We start from the raw sequence: 16,843 nt of genomic DNA, 5'->3' as shown, positions 1-16,843 counted from the left end.
GGCAGCAATAAATACATAAAAATCGCTAATAGGTTTAAAGCTTATCTATTAAGCGTGTGCAAATGTGTAAACAAAGATAACCACAGACAGTATAGTCATTTGGTGTCGTTTATAAAGGGTTCCTGAAAATAAATCTTTCCAAAAAGTGTGTTTAAGATTATACAAGCTATATGCCCAGTCTTTATGCCTAGAAATGTACATCCATCTCTCCCGACCACATTTTCATTGAAAAAAGGCATCAATAAGATGTATTAATAGACACAAGGAGAGTCTTTGCATTTCTATATGATTTTAATGTCTTTAAAAGCTGATATTGCATCAACATGTATCCTTGACAACATAATGAACCTCAAGTTATTTTAGCTCACTGTCATATGTTTCTGATCCCCTAATCTCTACCCAAGGACCTTATAAAAATAATATGAAGTGTGCCAAGGTCAATGGGTCTGAATACAAATTTTTTACCAAAATATTTATATTTTTTCTGTTGCAGAGAGAAATAATAAAAAGACATGCATGATTGCCATGCAAGAAGATTTACAAAGGAACAAAACAAGAAAAGAAAAATCCAGTCTTCTCTCAGCAAGTTTGGTAAACTCAAATATTGTTTCATTCTGGGTCAACTCTATAATTTTTTCTTTGTCTATGTGGATTTTGTGTTAAGCAGTCTTTCCAAAACAACTCCTCGGGTGTGTCTTTGTCCACGGTCATAGATCGTCCTGTTTGTTCAGTCCATGTTTTTCAATGTATCGTCTGTGGGTGGGGTGAACAAAAAAAGAATCGGATTACTCAGTTAAAAAAAAATACAAATGGAGTGCAACATACCTTTTTACACACACACATAAAAAAAACCCTAGTGGAAACTGGCATAGAATTGATTTGTGTGCCAAACATTTTAGATATGTCTAAAATGCAACACATTTTATTATGTTAAGGATTTTAAAACAATTACCTTCTTGCATATTCATATAAGGCTTCTTTTCTTTCATGTAGAGACATGTGTCTGTCTATGGGTGATCTTCCAAAAGAACTGGCAGCTGGCTGTTGATGAATACACAGACATATTAATATAAATATCCTGTCAGACAAAAGGCTTTGATTACTATTTATAGATAATTGCACTAATATAGGCCATGCGAGATGGAGGCCATTGTGCTGTTCGCACAGGATAAAGCCAAATCTAAAACACAGAGCTTGTTTCTTTGTGGGGCAATGAAGTATGCCGCGTTTCCAACGAAATTAACAAGAACATTTGTATCAGGAAATTTCTCCCCAGGAACTTTTTTTCCTCCCAGACCTGTTGGTTTCTGTGTTTCCACTGCGGTGTAAAGTACCGGGAACATTAGGCAAATGGACTGGTGACATAGGTCTGCGCGTGTTTCTAAATACAAAGTATTCTGATTTCAGACTTGCATCCTCGGTCGTTCAGACTTTGCGCATTCGTCTCGGGAGTGTGATGTCCACCATGATGCAAATCCTGTAATTCTGCAAACAGCAGCGTATTTGATAACATTAGTCAACTCGCCTTGGCTTGCAATTTTCCTCACTGTACATTTACAATAAAACGAATTATGATATCAAATACCACTGCCTCCTTTAGTTTTTCATTTAAACATAATAATAGCAGCAGAAATGTACTTAGGTTAGGGAAATGTGTATATATACAGCCATTACAATGAAACAAAATATTATATCAATTACCTCTTTTATTTTAATTTCAACATATAGATAAATTGAATACAGGCCGAAGATTACCTGTTAGATTTACCCAAAACGAATTATATTTTATGTTTAAACACTAAAGAGACATCAGAGCCAGCGCCACACATCAGTAGTTCTAGCTGAGGTGAGGCTGTTCTCGGCAGATACATGATTACTGAGCTCCAGCTGATCGCGTGGAGCTCACCGTCTACGAAATTGGCATAACATTTCTAAATAGGCGCGGCCTTTATAAATTAAACACAGATTTGAGTTTTAAACAACTACATTCTCACCTGAAATACTTTTAAAACACAACACACACAATAACAGTATTATTTAGAAAATGATCCGAATAAATGTTGGTTGAAATCACAATGCTGCGTGAACTCAACCAATCAGCATGTTTAGCGCCCAAGTCCCACCCCAGAAAGTTCCGGAACTTTGAAAAAGTACTACCTCGCCAGCAGGGACTTTCTGAGGGGCATATTTTTACCCAGAACTTTATTTAGTTCCAGGTTCCTGCGGTGGAAACACACCATGTACCAGCCCAAAGTCCCTAGCTCCTGGGTAAAGTTCCTGGGGTGGAAACGCTGCTGTATATTGCAAATCTTGTTGTAATAAATGGTTTTCATTAATATGGGACAAGACACTTTGGGACTTTGACTAAAGTTTGTCTTGCTCCTGCATTTGCTTTGCAGTTTTTTTCAATGGTTGATTTGAGGGTCAACTGTACCTTTAAATTGGGTGTGGATGCTGTTACAGACGGAGTGGAAGAAGCTGCTTGTTTAGCTGGACCTGAAGGTGTGCCCATAGCCACCTCCGAGGTGAACTGGTCAGTATTCTCCAGCAGGTTGGTTATGGTTGTGTCCACACAATTGGTCTGCACTGTACAGATTCAATATCAAGGGGTTACTTAACCAAATTAGAAATTTCATGTGCCGCCTATAGTTAGGGAAAAAACACTGACTGACATGGAAAAGATACCTTTTATCGCACGTCACGTGTAGTTAGGACACGGTGTGAGATGCTCCTTTGTTTGTGTACTTTACACACAGAACATAGCGCATGAGTACTGAATGAATGTCTTTCGCGTCTTATGCTCAAATTCTATAAAATCGCTTGAATAATAATTTATTATTGAATAAATAAAAGCAAAGCTTAAAAACACATGCAAATTATAAATATTCGCGAGGACGCAGCAGTGGCCTGATCGGGCCACTAGCTATGCTTCCATTCAAATTACGAATTAAACTTGTGCGCAAAACATGGAATATTTCCAATTGCGAATGAAGCACCATTTCCATCCAGAACAAAATCATCACTTTCTGATTAACCTGTGCTAAATATAATAATAATAAAAAAAAATAAAAATAAAAAATTGCGAGCTTCAGAGCACACGGATGAAACTAGGTCATGTTATCTTATTTTCGGAACCTGCTGTTTTGGAACGCAGTTCTGGGGGTTAAAATGTTAGTTCACTCAAATAGCAAAATTATGTCATTAATAACTCACCCTCGTGTTGTTCCAAACCCGTAAGTCCTCTGTTTATCTTTGGAACACAGTTTAAGATATTTAAGATTTAGTCCGAGAGCTCTCAGTCCCTGTGTGTACTGTATACTGTCCATGTCCAGAAAGGTAAGAAAAACATCATCAAAGTAGTCCATGTGACATCAGAGGGTCAGTTAGAATTTTTTGAAGCATCGAAAATACATTTTGGTCCAACAATAACAAAAATTACTACTTTATTCAGCATTATCTTCTCTTCCCTGTCTGTTGTGAGAGAGAGTACAAACAAAGCAGTTTGTGATATCCGGTTCGTGAATGAATCATTCGATGTAATCGAATCTTTTTGGCGATGATTGCCCTTGATTCAAGCCTTCGGTTTACCCGCGCTCATAACACTAGTACAGAATCAGTGTGTCGGTCTGCTTCACACTGAATCACACATGCGCAGTATCATCAGCTCCTCGGTTCTCAAATCGTACAGTCTGACCCAAACAGTTCTTGACTCGAGAACGAGTCTGCTCGGCGTTCATCTTCAGTTCTCTCTTCACAGCAGTTCAGTCAGTGAAATGTTTGAGTAAATGAATTACTCCGGGATATTGGTTTGTTGGAACTCAGAGGGAGTGTCAGCCACATTAAAAAAGTTAACAGCTTAAGTCATTAGTTGATTAATGCGTATTGGAGACGCGAACTGTTTCAAACGATTCAGTTCGATTTGATGAACTGGTTCAAAAAGATCCAGTTACATCAAATGACTTGTTTGCGAACCAGATATCACAAACTGCTTTGTTTTTAACTCTCTCACAACAGACACGGAAGAGAAGACAATGCTGAATAAAGTTGTAGTTTTTGCTATTTTTAGACCAAAATGTATTTTCGATGCTTCAAAAAATTCTAACTGACCTTCTGATGTCACATGGACTACTTTGATGTTTTTCTTACCTTTCTGGACATGGACAGTAGACCGTACACACAGTTTCAATGGAGGGACTGAGAGCTCTCGGACTAAATCTAAAATATCTTAAACTGTGTTCCAAAGATGAACTGAGGTCTCACGGGTTTGGAACGATATGAGGGTGAGTTATTAATGACATAATCCTTATTTTTCGAGCCCTGTCTTGGATAGTTGAGTACATTTTTAGAAAATTTTCATTATTGGATCATTTACTCCTAATAATAATTCATGTTAATTCAAAGCATTATGGGAGGATGACATACACAAGTCTCTGGTGATGACCGATAACGGGACGTCAGGCAGCACCTCTTTCACCTGCTGCGCCATACGTGCTACTCGTATGTCTTCAGCTCCTGCATTTGTGCCCAGGAAACCCTGTGCCACTGTGCGAGGTCTGGCTCCCAAATCTAAAGACAAAAATAGTTTCATGTTACACTACAAGAATAAATACATCTACTATATACATTTAGTTATCTAACTTAATAGATATACATCATAATTTCTTTCTCACCATTGAATCCGTTCTTACTTGAATGTGCAGTCTGAGCGGCAGTGTGTCTTTTCCTTTTGATGTGCTCTGCTTTGTCTGCTTTAGTGATCTGTGTGGAGATCACGCCCAGCTCGGTGGCCAGCAGCTGAAGAAGGGACACAATGGACATTATATCAAACGACACACCAAACCAAGTCAAAGCTTTGAACTGGACAAGATATAGATCTGAAGGTTAGGCAGATGAAAAGCCATGTCAGCAGACAATAAGATAATGGTTTGTTTGAACCTTCTTAATGGTAATTCAACTAAATATGACATTACTGGAAAATGGTTTCAAATCCATTCAATTTCAAGACATATCAGAAAGTGTTAATTGCTACAGGAGCATGACTCACAGATTTTTGAACAGGCTATAAGCAGAGGATCGGTAAAGACATGTGACATTACGATGTGATGGGTTCTGTTTCACTTAAGCTGGCAAACGATAGGCACTACCTGATACCTACTACATTAAAGTTTTTACATATTTTTTCATTGCAAACGTTAATTTGCCTTCAAAACACCCAGTTAAAGAGTCGCACGATAACGTGCATCATCACTACGACACACACTTTATGGCATTGGTTTTTGTTCACACAGAGCTTATTCTGGGACTGAACACAGCGATGTTACTAGGTCCCCAACCCGGGATCGATCCCGGAACCAATCCCGGGGCATGTTTGCGTTCACACAAAAGGCACTCCAGCAATTTTCCGGGACCAATGTGCAATGTGAAAGGGGCTCATGTTAATCAGACTAAGGGGCCGTTTACACGTTTTCAGCCAAAAACGGTAAACTTTTTATGCATTTTGCCTGTTCGTTTACACAAAAACAGCGTTTTTGGGACTGAAAATCATCATGACTTGCCTTAAACAAAATCTATAGATATACTAAAACAGTCCAAGCATATAACAATGTTTAAATGTTAGACCCAGATAAATGTGCACTATATCCAATAGTTTACGCAGAAACGCTTCAGGACATGGAGACGCCAACGTGATCAGTTGCATTTTTTCAGTAGATACGCCATAATTTTTGCTCATAAAAGGTAAGAGTAATACATCATTCGTAACTGTAAAGGGTCTACTTTTATTTTTGTTCACTCACAATATCAACAAAACTTTGTGCTTTTATAAAACAAAGAAAACAAACATGCTGCGCTTTTTGCCATCTGAAATAAAACGTATCGAAAACAAAAACTCATATTGGGTGATGGGGCAACGCCATCCACAAACAGACGTACATCGTCTACTAATATAAGGTATTTCATTGCACTTTAACAAGTAATCTTAATGGCCTATATATGTGCAATATTTTAAACTAGCCCTTACTATGTTAGAACGCATCTTATTCTTGTTTCTGTTGCGGTGCGTCATGAGGCGCATCAGTTCAATTCAACTTTACTCCAAATATATGAACTTACCCGTTTTGAATACTTTATATTTAACATGTTCGTTTATGTCCAATATTAGTGTTAAACTATTGGACATTAAATGAAATCTACTATTGATTTTCATCGTTGACTGTTTTTGAAGAACATTTAAACAAATTTAGAAAATCTGTCACAGGACGCGCGACATGACAGTTGCGTCCGACTATATATGAACTAGCTGTTTTAAATACAGTATTTTTATATTTAACATTAGTTTATCAGTATGTTTGGAAGTAAATTTTTTCAATTATTGGTGATCTCATAGGCTCTCTCTTGCGCACCTGAATGGTTTAAAACACCAAATAGTTCTGCTATGACAAGAACAAAGAGTCTCTCTCTTGCTCCACCCATGCACAATAATATCGTGTATCATCAATCTCACAGGCTGACGATATGACGATTTGAAAAATGACCATATCGCCCAACTATCACATACAACATATAATTATCAATTCCCTACAGGTACTGTTTACTAACAAAGTGACAGCGCCAACTACTGGCCTGTCATACGTAGAAGAATGTTTTTGGACATTTTTGCGGATATGTATAAATGTGAATCATTTGGAAAACTTTGTTGTGTATAGGTTCAACTTTTTAAAAACTTTTTCACTTTTAACTATATCGTTGTATGGTAAATGTGACTACAATCACTGCACATTTCTAAAATGTTTTGTTTAAATAAAAAACCATGGCAAACTGCCACCATTCGAAGTTTGACAGAGAAAAAAAAAATAAACAGAATGCAACACAAAAAGATAGAAAGAAAACAGTTTTACCTCTTGTACTTTGATGGCAAATTCTTGATGGGATTCACCATCTTCTTTAGTCAGTAGTGGAAGCCATCTGGTTGAAAGCATTTCAAAACAATTACACCTTACATTTTTGTACAGAGATCTATTCAGAATGATACAAAGCTAAATTTTACAACAATAAACATTGTCATTAAACATTTGTATCTATTCTTAATCGACAACATTATATAAAACTAAATATTTGCAATGGTGTGAAAGTATTTACTAACCAAATATTCAAAAGGGATAGTAATTAAATTAATATATTTTGCAACAGGCAAGTATGCACAAAAATTCAGAACTAAATCTGAAACTGTCAATCTCATAAGCTGCATGCCTAAGACTCTTGAGGCTATTAAATACTAAAAAGCTTCATTATTGTCGTATTACCAGTGCTGGCCTGTCGACAGCAGCAAGAGAGGGTTGTACATTTAAAATACTGCCACTGGACAAAGAAGAGATTGTAATATGTAGTACCTTACATGGTACACTGTGAACGGTACAAAAAAGGTCCATAGCATCTCTGTCAGCCATGAGGATTCTGGTATGTTCTGAAAAAAAAAAAAAAAAAAGAAACCAAAGAAAGACCTTTTATATCATCCCAGATGCTAGTGTTTAACAGAACACAGTTAAGCGAATGTAGATGATTTGACACTTATTATATACACATACTTTTACTTTCACAATACAAATTTCCCTTTCCAGTTGACAGAAATAATTTACAGAGCTTCAAAATTAGGTCATTCAAAAATGGTCCGGGAAAAACCATCACAACAATAAGCACATTAACTTATGACCGCCCACATTTCCATAAAACACTTATATACAGTATTGAGAATCACCCCCATGCCATCCTGAACCACAGTGCGAGCTGCACCAGCTGTTTTCACATGCAAACAGGTAAGCAAATCGTAACAGAGGTAATTTCAATATATGACCTAAAGCTACAGTAGTGTGTTTAACCTCTGTATGCAAGAAAGCCTGGTAGAAAATAAAAATAAACTAAAAACGGTAGAATATGACTACTGTACTATACAATAACAAAAACCAAGTGATGACATGACAAACAAAACCAAAAGACTTTGATCAGGCAATTAATTTTTCCAGTTTAATGGCATTAAAAATATTTAATGCTGTTTACGCATGGGCAGAGCCACCCTATTCCCTACTGCTGTTTCAGTCTCTTTTTTTCTTGAAAAGAATTGTGTTTATTTAAAGGCAAAAATTTTTTACAACCACATCAAATGGAAGACTTTTGAGACCGGCACTCCACTCCACCTCAGCGCCAGGCAGTAGTCAAACGAGCGTGGAAACACTAAAATAACAAAATAACCCAGCTGCTGTGATGTCTGTTAATCAAAGAAAAATCTGGATAAAAATTACTTTTGTAGCTTCTGAAATCATCAATTTAATTTCGAATTTGATTATTTTATTAAATTTTTCTTTACACTTCTACAGCTGAAGTGCACAGGTAGCTAAATATGACATTTATTATAATGAGTTTATGTGAGAATGGTTTAAAGTTAACTTAAATTTTTATTTTAAGTCAAGTTAAAATTGATAGCGCTCAATTACACTGTAATGGTGTATGGGTATAGTCAATCATAAAATATTATGGGGAAAAACAATTTCATAGAGACATGAGAAATATTGTTCTCGAAACTCGCCCTCAGTCATAAAAAAGACGGCATTTAACAAATATAGAAAATGTACTGTTTATGTTGTTTCTGCATTAATTTTAAAGATCCAATGTGAAATTTTCACAATATAAAATTTTATTTAAAAACTTTAACATTAGTTGGGATTAATTGCAATTAATTTCAGTAAAACATTTTTTTTTTTTTTATCGACTGACAGCACTAAAAAAAAAAGTAGGCAAAAGTGTAGGCATGTTACAAGAGAAACGAAGTATCTTCCAAATAATTTTACATGAGTATGATCATTTTTCACTGCATTAGGGCTGGGACAACGCGTCGAGGTCATCGATGGCGTCGACGCAAAAAATACGTCGACGCAAACTATGCGCATCGATTCGTCGACCTATTTTTATTTCTCTAAAAAACATTTGCAAAACGTTTACCTTATGTGCGCTGAATATAAGTGATGGCCGGATCAACATTCTGTCCAACATTATATAACCAATCCAGGGGTTTTTCTTCATTGATCTTTTTTTTTTTGGCGGCTGTCAAAGCCTTATTTGATCGGTGAGTGATGTAGAATAGAATGACTGCTGCGCCTGACACAGGGCATATTAACCAAAATCATTAGACACGATAGAAAAAGGGCGGAATGCCAAAGCTTCACGCGGAGCATTCGGAGATTTGTTTTTCTCCATGACAAGCTGCTGGCTCCCACTGTAAATTATTATTATTTTTGGAAAAGCACTCTCTGTATTAGCTTAAAGCCCTCAAGTTTACATTGGTTACTGTGTTCTTTCAATTGCTCTAAACAAGTATTTTGGGTGACCTTTTTTATTGAATGCTAGACATCAAGTTGACGTTATTTTCATCTGAAAGAAGAACTTTTTTTCAGTAAGCTAGGCCCTATGTGTTCAGTAAGCTTGTTTCAGTAAGCGATGTGTTTAAGGTTTTATTGAATGCTATCTCTATACAAGTGCAAAGTAATGCATTCTTAGTCAGTCTTTTGTTTGTAATTTTAAGAGCAATAAACATATTGCTATATGATATGTAAATCAACATGTATAAATTGTTAGTAGTCAATTAATGGGGAGATAATCAAAATCGAATCGGTCTGAGAAAATTAATCATTAGATTAATCGATGCATCGAAAAAATAAATCGCTAGATTAATCGTTTAAAAAATAATCGTTTATCCCAGCCCTACACTGCATAAATTGGATCACACATAAATATAAAATTTTGCCTTAAGGGTGGTTTCACCACTGTAGAAAAACCACCCTTAAACCTTTTAAATTTGATTATGGCCATAACGTACGTGGCATCTAAAAGACTGAAAACCCTGCTACAATACAGCAGCTGAGGGAATAAATCATAAACATACTCCAATGTTCACCCAAAAATAAATAAACCCATTTTGCAATGCTGTAATGGGAGCAAGAGGTCACTATGAGCCGATGTGTCGGCATTTAACAGTCCATCTTTCTACTGTATAGTCAATAACTTTTTATCAGTGCTGCTATAAATAACCTCCTGATGTGTCACACTAACACAAAGACCCTCTTATGTGCTTTAACAGGAACTTGAGGATGAAAAAAGATATGGAAACTCTAGACACGATTGTTCAGTCACATTTAAATGCCTGGGTGGATGGTTTTACAGCAAAGGGATTTGCAGAAATGACAAGAGCAGCCATGACAAAAACTATGGGTCGAATTACATACACATCCACAACAATCAGTTTTTTGTTGTAATGTTTGAGAATATAAAAGGGTCACATCCATAATGACCGATCATTTGTCAACAGTGGATTACAGAAGAAGTTTTGAATGTAATTACCACAGCTATGAAAGGCCTCTTCACCAGCAATGCCACAGGCTGGATGGTGTCAGACACAGCGAATGGCCAAGAGCTGAGGAGAGAGTAGAAGTTGGTCTTTTAAAAATGGTGTCTTTCCTAAAGAGAAAGGAAATGTTGTCTTCTAAAAGCTAATGGCAAAGAGGGTGTCAGCTGATTTACAGGCAGTAAAGTCTAAACCTTGAGGATCGGTAAAGACTTATCACACCTTAAACCCTTCAAGGATGCTTAGCGAGGACCTGGCAACCCTCCCAGAACAGATCCACATTTAATCACCAGAGACTAAGCATTAAAGCAGCCCTTACTTACCAGAAAATATTTATATCAGGCAGCTGACCGTCTATGCACAGTATGGTCACATTTAAAACCAGATGAGAATGCAAACAGTATTCAGGGTATTTTTACATTAAATTAATGACTTGTTTGATATCTTTTAGTAATATTACTCTTACATATAGTAAGTGAAGCATTAAAAAAAAAAGAGTTCATATTGTTTATTAATACATTACACACACACAAATACACTATCTATTTATCTATCTATCTATATCTAAAATGTGGGGGCTGTCGATTGATTTGTGAAAATTGGTCTTGCTCTTCCAAGCCTTTCAATGGGGGTTTGTTGTCAACAGTACAGAAGACATGAAATAAAGTGCGCATATCTGTAATAAAACATCCCTCACACAGCTTCGGGGGGTGAATAAAGGCCTCCTGTAGTGAATCCATGTTTTTTTGTAAAAAATAAATATCCAGATTTCAAATGTAATAAACACTTTTTTTCTCACTTCCGCTAACTGTGGAATGCAGAAAACTTTCAGGCTGATGATGTAGGACGTTTGTGTCCTGTGTGCGCCTCTTGAGAAATGCAGGAACAAAGAAAACAAAGTTTCCTTATTTCAGCAAAGGAAAACCTCTTGGCTTATACCGAAATTACCCAACATTTTTCTTTACAAATCCTCATTTTGTGCTTCTAATTCATGAACAATGATTTGTTTTGTTCTTTCTCCATGCTAGCCACGCAGCGATGATGTCCTACATCATCCGCCCAAACGCCTTCCGCATATGACAGATGGTGGAAGTGATAGAAAGTGTTTATTACTTCTGAAATATTTTCTTACGAAAATGCATGGATGCTACAGGAGACCTTTATTCTTGCCCCAGAGCCATGCGACTGATGTTTTATCATGGATGTGCTTTATTTCACGTCTTCTGAACTGTTGACAACAAACACCCGCTTACTCCACTGAAAGCTTGAAAGAGCAAAGTCAATTTTCGATTTTCAGGAATGAAGTAAATGGCTCTCTTTATAAAATGGCTTTGAATCACTGGTTTACATGACTTGTTCAAAATACAGGTTCATTCAGAAACTAGGAAAAACTGCACTTGTGTGATATTGCTCTCGCTGCTCATGTGATCACTTGACATCATGTGATAAACTGTATTTATATACACAAATATATATACACTACATATATATATATATATATATATATATATATATATATATATATATATATATATATATATATATATATATAAAACATAGCAGTTAGCTACTTGATTGATTGTAATCTGCTAAATGTGACTATAAAGCATCAAGTTATTATATAACATTAACTTTATGATTTACTTTAAAGCTGCTTTAAAATCTGAAAAAAGCACTTAAAATTAATTTGACTATAGTCAAATGTATAAAGGAATATTGTTTTGATGGCAGCTGTGTGATGCTGGAGTACCTGAACTTGAGGAGGCCATTTCGGCCGTTGGTGGTGTCCTCTTCTGGAAAAAGCAGGAGGGGTAAAGCGGCAGGAGATGAGCAATACCTGCGGAGGGTCTCCGTCAGCTCCGCCCTGCTCTGGACACCTTGACCCAGCTCCATAAAACCCCTCGCCCAGCACAGGAACCCCACAGGGCCCTCCAGCAATGGCTAAACACAAAGAAACGGACAGGAAAACATGGTTACATGTAGCTGATTAACTAGAGCATTATGTTAGTCATGAAGTCCGCAATAATGAAATGTGTAAAATAAATATAAAGGGTTATATAGTCATTAAAACTATCTTAGGCCCAATCCCAATTCTATTTTATACCCCTTCACCTTGTCCCTTGAAACAGAGTGTCAAGGGGTAGGGGAGAAAATATTCCCCTAAGGATTGGGACACCACTATCATGACGTCACACACCATCATTTGTCGTCTAGCTCTTACAATACACACATATATACTGGTGATATACTGGTGTGCTGGTGTGCATTAGAGCTTTAATTACCGTTCTGTATTAATGCACTGCTTACTGACACACACATATCGGAAATCACACAGCTCACACATCCAGGAGAAAATAAACTTGTCGACGCTGCCCCACAACTTTTATTAAATACAGTTTAAAAACTGAATCGCTACATTATATTTTCCAGTGACGAGAGGATACAATCACTATTTTTAAGTAAACTCACTCTAAAAATATAAACGCAGAGACGCAAATACGTGCAATTCCCCCCCCCCTCTCTCTCTCTCTCTCTTTCTCTAGATTTGGCAATATTTGAGAAAATGGTTTAGCGATTTCTAATTATTGGGTGGCTTAGCCCCCATCAATGTCTACGGCAGTTATCGCCCTGATCAGACATATGCTGTGGCACTATTATTCAGTCTGTAATGATATGACGTTAATATTAGCGATTTTTTGCAAAGATTTCTTTGAGTAACATGACCATTAATATGAACTCACAATTTAATGTAACATAAAACAATGATTAATTTTCGTTAAAATCTTTATTTATGCCAGAAAAGCTTACATTTATGTGTATTTTTGTTCACTGTAGCAGCCATGTTGCAAAAATAATTCATACCCCTTCGTTTGAATTGTGGTGCCGAAAAATCTTAGTTTGAAGGGGTATCTGGCCCTTCCCCTTACCCCTACCCCTCCAACCAACAGAGAATCGAGACACCGCCACCCCTTCATGTGAACGCGCGAAACGGAGGGGTAGGGGAAAGGGCTAAGGGGTAGAATTGGGATTGGGCCTAATTATTTTATTATTGAAGCTGAATCAAGTAGGGAACATTGTGTGAAAATAAAAGTACATTTTAAAATACAAAAAAAAAAAGTTTGTGGTCAGGGAAAAATATTTTGCTGTTATTATGCTAATGTGATGAAGTCTCTTTTGCTAACCAAGGATACATTTTATTTGATCAAAAACACAGTAAAATCAGTATGAAGAAATATTAGTCATGACATGAGTCATATCATGACCCCTATTTCTCAATGAAGAGTTGTGCTGCTTAATATTTTTGTGAAATCTGTTACAGTTTTTTGTTTGAAACAGAAATATTTTGTATAATCATATATTCTCAGTTTTAATAGAGCTTAGTGTCATGTATAATAAGAATATTATGAAAAAATAAAAATATTTCTGAACTCAAACTTGAATGCTAGTAATAAACTCATATTACCCATGTATATATATAAATAACATTTATTTTCGAACTAAATCCTAGGTCAACTCATCCAGACAGTATTCAAGCATGACTTAAAGGGGGGATGAAATGCTCGTTTTCACTCAATATCCTATAGAGTAGTACTGCATCCTTCATAACTCCAAAAAGTCTTTAGTTTTATTATATTCATAAGATAAAGATAGTCTGTACCGATTTTTCCCGGAAAAACACGACCGGCTGGAGGCGTGACGTGTGGGTGGAGCTAAAGAATCACGAGCGCCAGTAGGCTTTCGCGTTGAGAGCGTTTGGAAGCTGTGACATTACCGTGAGGACAAAACCATCATCCAAAACAAACCATGGCTTACAGTCAGATTCAGCCGTTTATTTATGATCCAGAATCAGAGATTCTGCTCTCGATCTGATCAGTCAATGTCTGTTGTGCTCTCAGTGCTCTGCTCTACGGGAGCGCGCGCTCTTCCGGCAGAAGTGCCCTCAGGACCCATATAAGGAAATTCCGCTCCATATAACGTCACACAGAGCCATACTCGAAAAAAACTTTCCGAAACTTGTGACAAACCGGAAGGAGTATTTTGGGAACAAAAATACTCCTTCAAACGTACAACTTAATTTTTTAAACTTTGTCCATGTTTAACATGGGAATCCAACTCTTTAACAGTGTAAAAAACTCAGTATGCATGAACTAGCATTTCACCCCCCCTTTAATGTTTAAGTTATTCCTGCTGCCCTGCAACCAAACGAATTGAATCATTTGAAGTAAGCAAACAGAGAGAACTAAACCTCATTCACTGGCTTCTGGCCCAACATTAAGTCAGCACAGCTGCCAAAGGAGAAACAGACCTCATTGTGTGAGTAAACCAATGAAAAAAACTAAAGACAGAGGTCAAGGGCAGAGCAGAGGAGGAGAAAAAGATTACATCATGCTTTTGAAAACACTGACACTCACCGTGTTACAGGAGGTAAGAAGGTTGATAATATTGTGGTCGAAATGTGTAACGTGATTGCAGATGTAAAGTCGGGCGGTTTTGTCCCGTAAGCGTGGACTGTTCTGCTGGACATGCAGACCCAACACTGAACACATTATTCTTACTATGAACCTGTAACAACAAAGACAAATGTGTAACAAGCAATACTAAAAACACTTCCTAATGCAAAAACAAAATCGGCCAAACCAAAAGTAACAAAAAATCAAATACATGTATTATAAAAGGTTAGTAAATTTTTAACACCTTTTAGCTTGTTTGAATCTTAATTAAATATCCTGTCTGTTACATATTAAGTTTGAAAAGTAAAAATAATAATAATAATAGTCTACATGTGTAGTAATAACATTAATCAGATCTGCATGTGTGAAAATTATATATGAATGCACTTAAAAAAAAAGCTTGAGAACGTCATACTGCAGCATTTTTGTTATTGTTAACTAAAAACATTACAAATCTGAAATAAAAATTAACAGTTGTTAAACATATATAAGTAAAACTGAGGGAAAAAAATACTTAAAAGCCAAACAGAAATATTTGAAATCCCTCAAAACGAATAAAATAAAAAAAGCAAAATGTAGCCTTTTGCTGTTCTGAATTGTACCATTAATGCTCCAGTGTGGAATCTTACCTTCTGACAATACTATCAGGCAGTGCACAACTCACTAGAAACACATGGACACCAATAAATATTCGCAGTAGCATCAAACATACGCCAACAGGGGAGTACAGCAACAACAACAGCAGGATGAAGCGATCATTTGGTAACCTGTGGAAAGAGAGAGGACAGGAATAGCAACCAGCTTCAGGATCTATTTATGACAAGAGCAGTTAGCCAGAAACTAACATCTCTAATGTCAGAGACCTGAGCAGTGCACACAATTCAAATAATGTGTACTAACCAGGGTTTCATTTCTGCTGTCAAGCTTGAGTTATTCAGAGATCAGAAAGACAAACCTAACAAACGTGCGTTATGGCAAACATCTTGGTTTTTGTGTGAAAAGCAGCTAATATACGTTCTTTCGTTTTTATTTTTAATTAACTTAGATAAGCGTTATGCAACAGGCCTTACTGTTAACATCCACAAATATTAAAACTTTCTGTTATTATGCAACATATTTTCATGAAATATAAACACAGTCAGATTTTTTTGTGTACCGCAGTACTCTCGTTAACCATATTATGCATATAACGTTATGAATAACCTTTATGGAAAATATGGTGTATTATATTACATAAAAGCAAAAAAAGCAAAAAAAAAATATTAATAATAAACAGACAACATGCATTGACTATCCATTCTCATATACATGTATCTGAAGATTGTATACGTGTCAGACTTTATACGCTTGTGTTTTGTGAGTTTGATGTTGAACATGCTACGGCTAATTACATTAGCTCTGCAACTCTTTATCATTTCAAGCTTGCAATGTGAGAAAGTTACCGCTGGAAGTCGAACATCTGCTCAATCCCCCGCGTTTCCATTATTTAAATTCTTTCTTGGATATTTTCAAAGGCTGCTGCATGCTATTCTTCAGACTTTAACGGCGGGTGAGAGGGGAGAGACGCTAGCTCGCCATTAGCCTGTGCTGTTATTCGCCATGTTGAGACGCTGATGATGTTTCTAGATGGGGAACAAAGAACTTCACGAGAGATTAGACACTCCAGAGCTATTTCCGTGTTAGGTCACGTGTTTAGCTGTAGCGCATCTGATTGGTACATAGATGTTGCGGTTCGATTTACTGGGTTTCTATGGGTTTTGCACAATAATTATATTACTCAATATTTAACAATGCACACCACCAAATAATAATTAAAGGAGAAGTTCAGTTATCTGCAAATACATTTTAAAATAGATTTATTTGATATAGAGCAAAGTGTTTTCATTAATACAATGAAACCAATATTTAATATAAATGCTGTAAATATTGATCTATGTGTTATTTTGTCAAAAATAAGTGCCTTAATTACTGTTTTGCATTTACCATTTCAGTTATAAGCCTT

General features: G+C 36.4%; 1 protein-coding gene across 2 annotated transcripts; it reads right to left on the bottom strand.

Moving 5' to 3' along the window:
• Positions 1–272: 272 nt before the first annotated feature.
• On the bottom strand, positions 273–16,472 carry aup1 (AUP1 lipid droplet regulating VLDL assembly factor). 2 transcript variants are annotated; one of them, XM_052573689.1, is made up of 12 exons: positions 16,284–16,472; positions 15,471–15,608; positions 14,803–14,953; positions 12,141–12,331; positions 10,387–10,459; positions 7,389–7,462; positions 6,897–6,963; positions 4,671–4,794; positions 4,423–4,566; positions 2,435–2,586; positions 953–1,041; positions 273–753 (listed from the first exon to the last, which is right to left on the bottom strand). In XM_052573689.1, exons 1-12 carry the CDS (start codon positions 16,322–16,324, stop codon positions 708–710), a joined length of 1,290 nt encoding a protein of 429 aa, XP_052429649.1. In that variant the 5' UTR covers positions 16,325–16,472; the 3' UTR covers positions 273–707. The 2 variants fall into 2 exon arrangements, with proteins under 2 accessions (XP_052429649.1, XP_052429650.1); XM_052573690.1 differs by having other exon boundaries at positions 4,689–4,794.
• Positions 16,473–16,843: the final 371 nt, after the last annotated feature.

Source organism: Carassius gibelio, chromosome B14 (assembly GCF_023724105.1).
Source record: "Carassius gibelio isolate Cgi1373 ecotype wild population from Czech Republic chromosome B14, carGib1.2-hapl.c, whole genome shotgun sequence".
Taxonomy (NCBI): Eukaryota; Metazoa; Chordata; class Actinopteri; order Cypriniformes; family Cyprinidae; genus Carassius; species Carassius gibelio.
The sequence above is the reverse complement of the archived record's forward strand: the minus strand, read 5'-3'. Positions and strand labels throughout refer to the sequence as shown.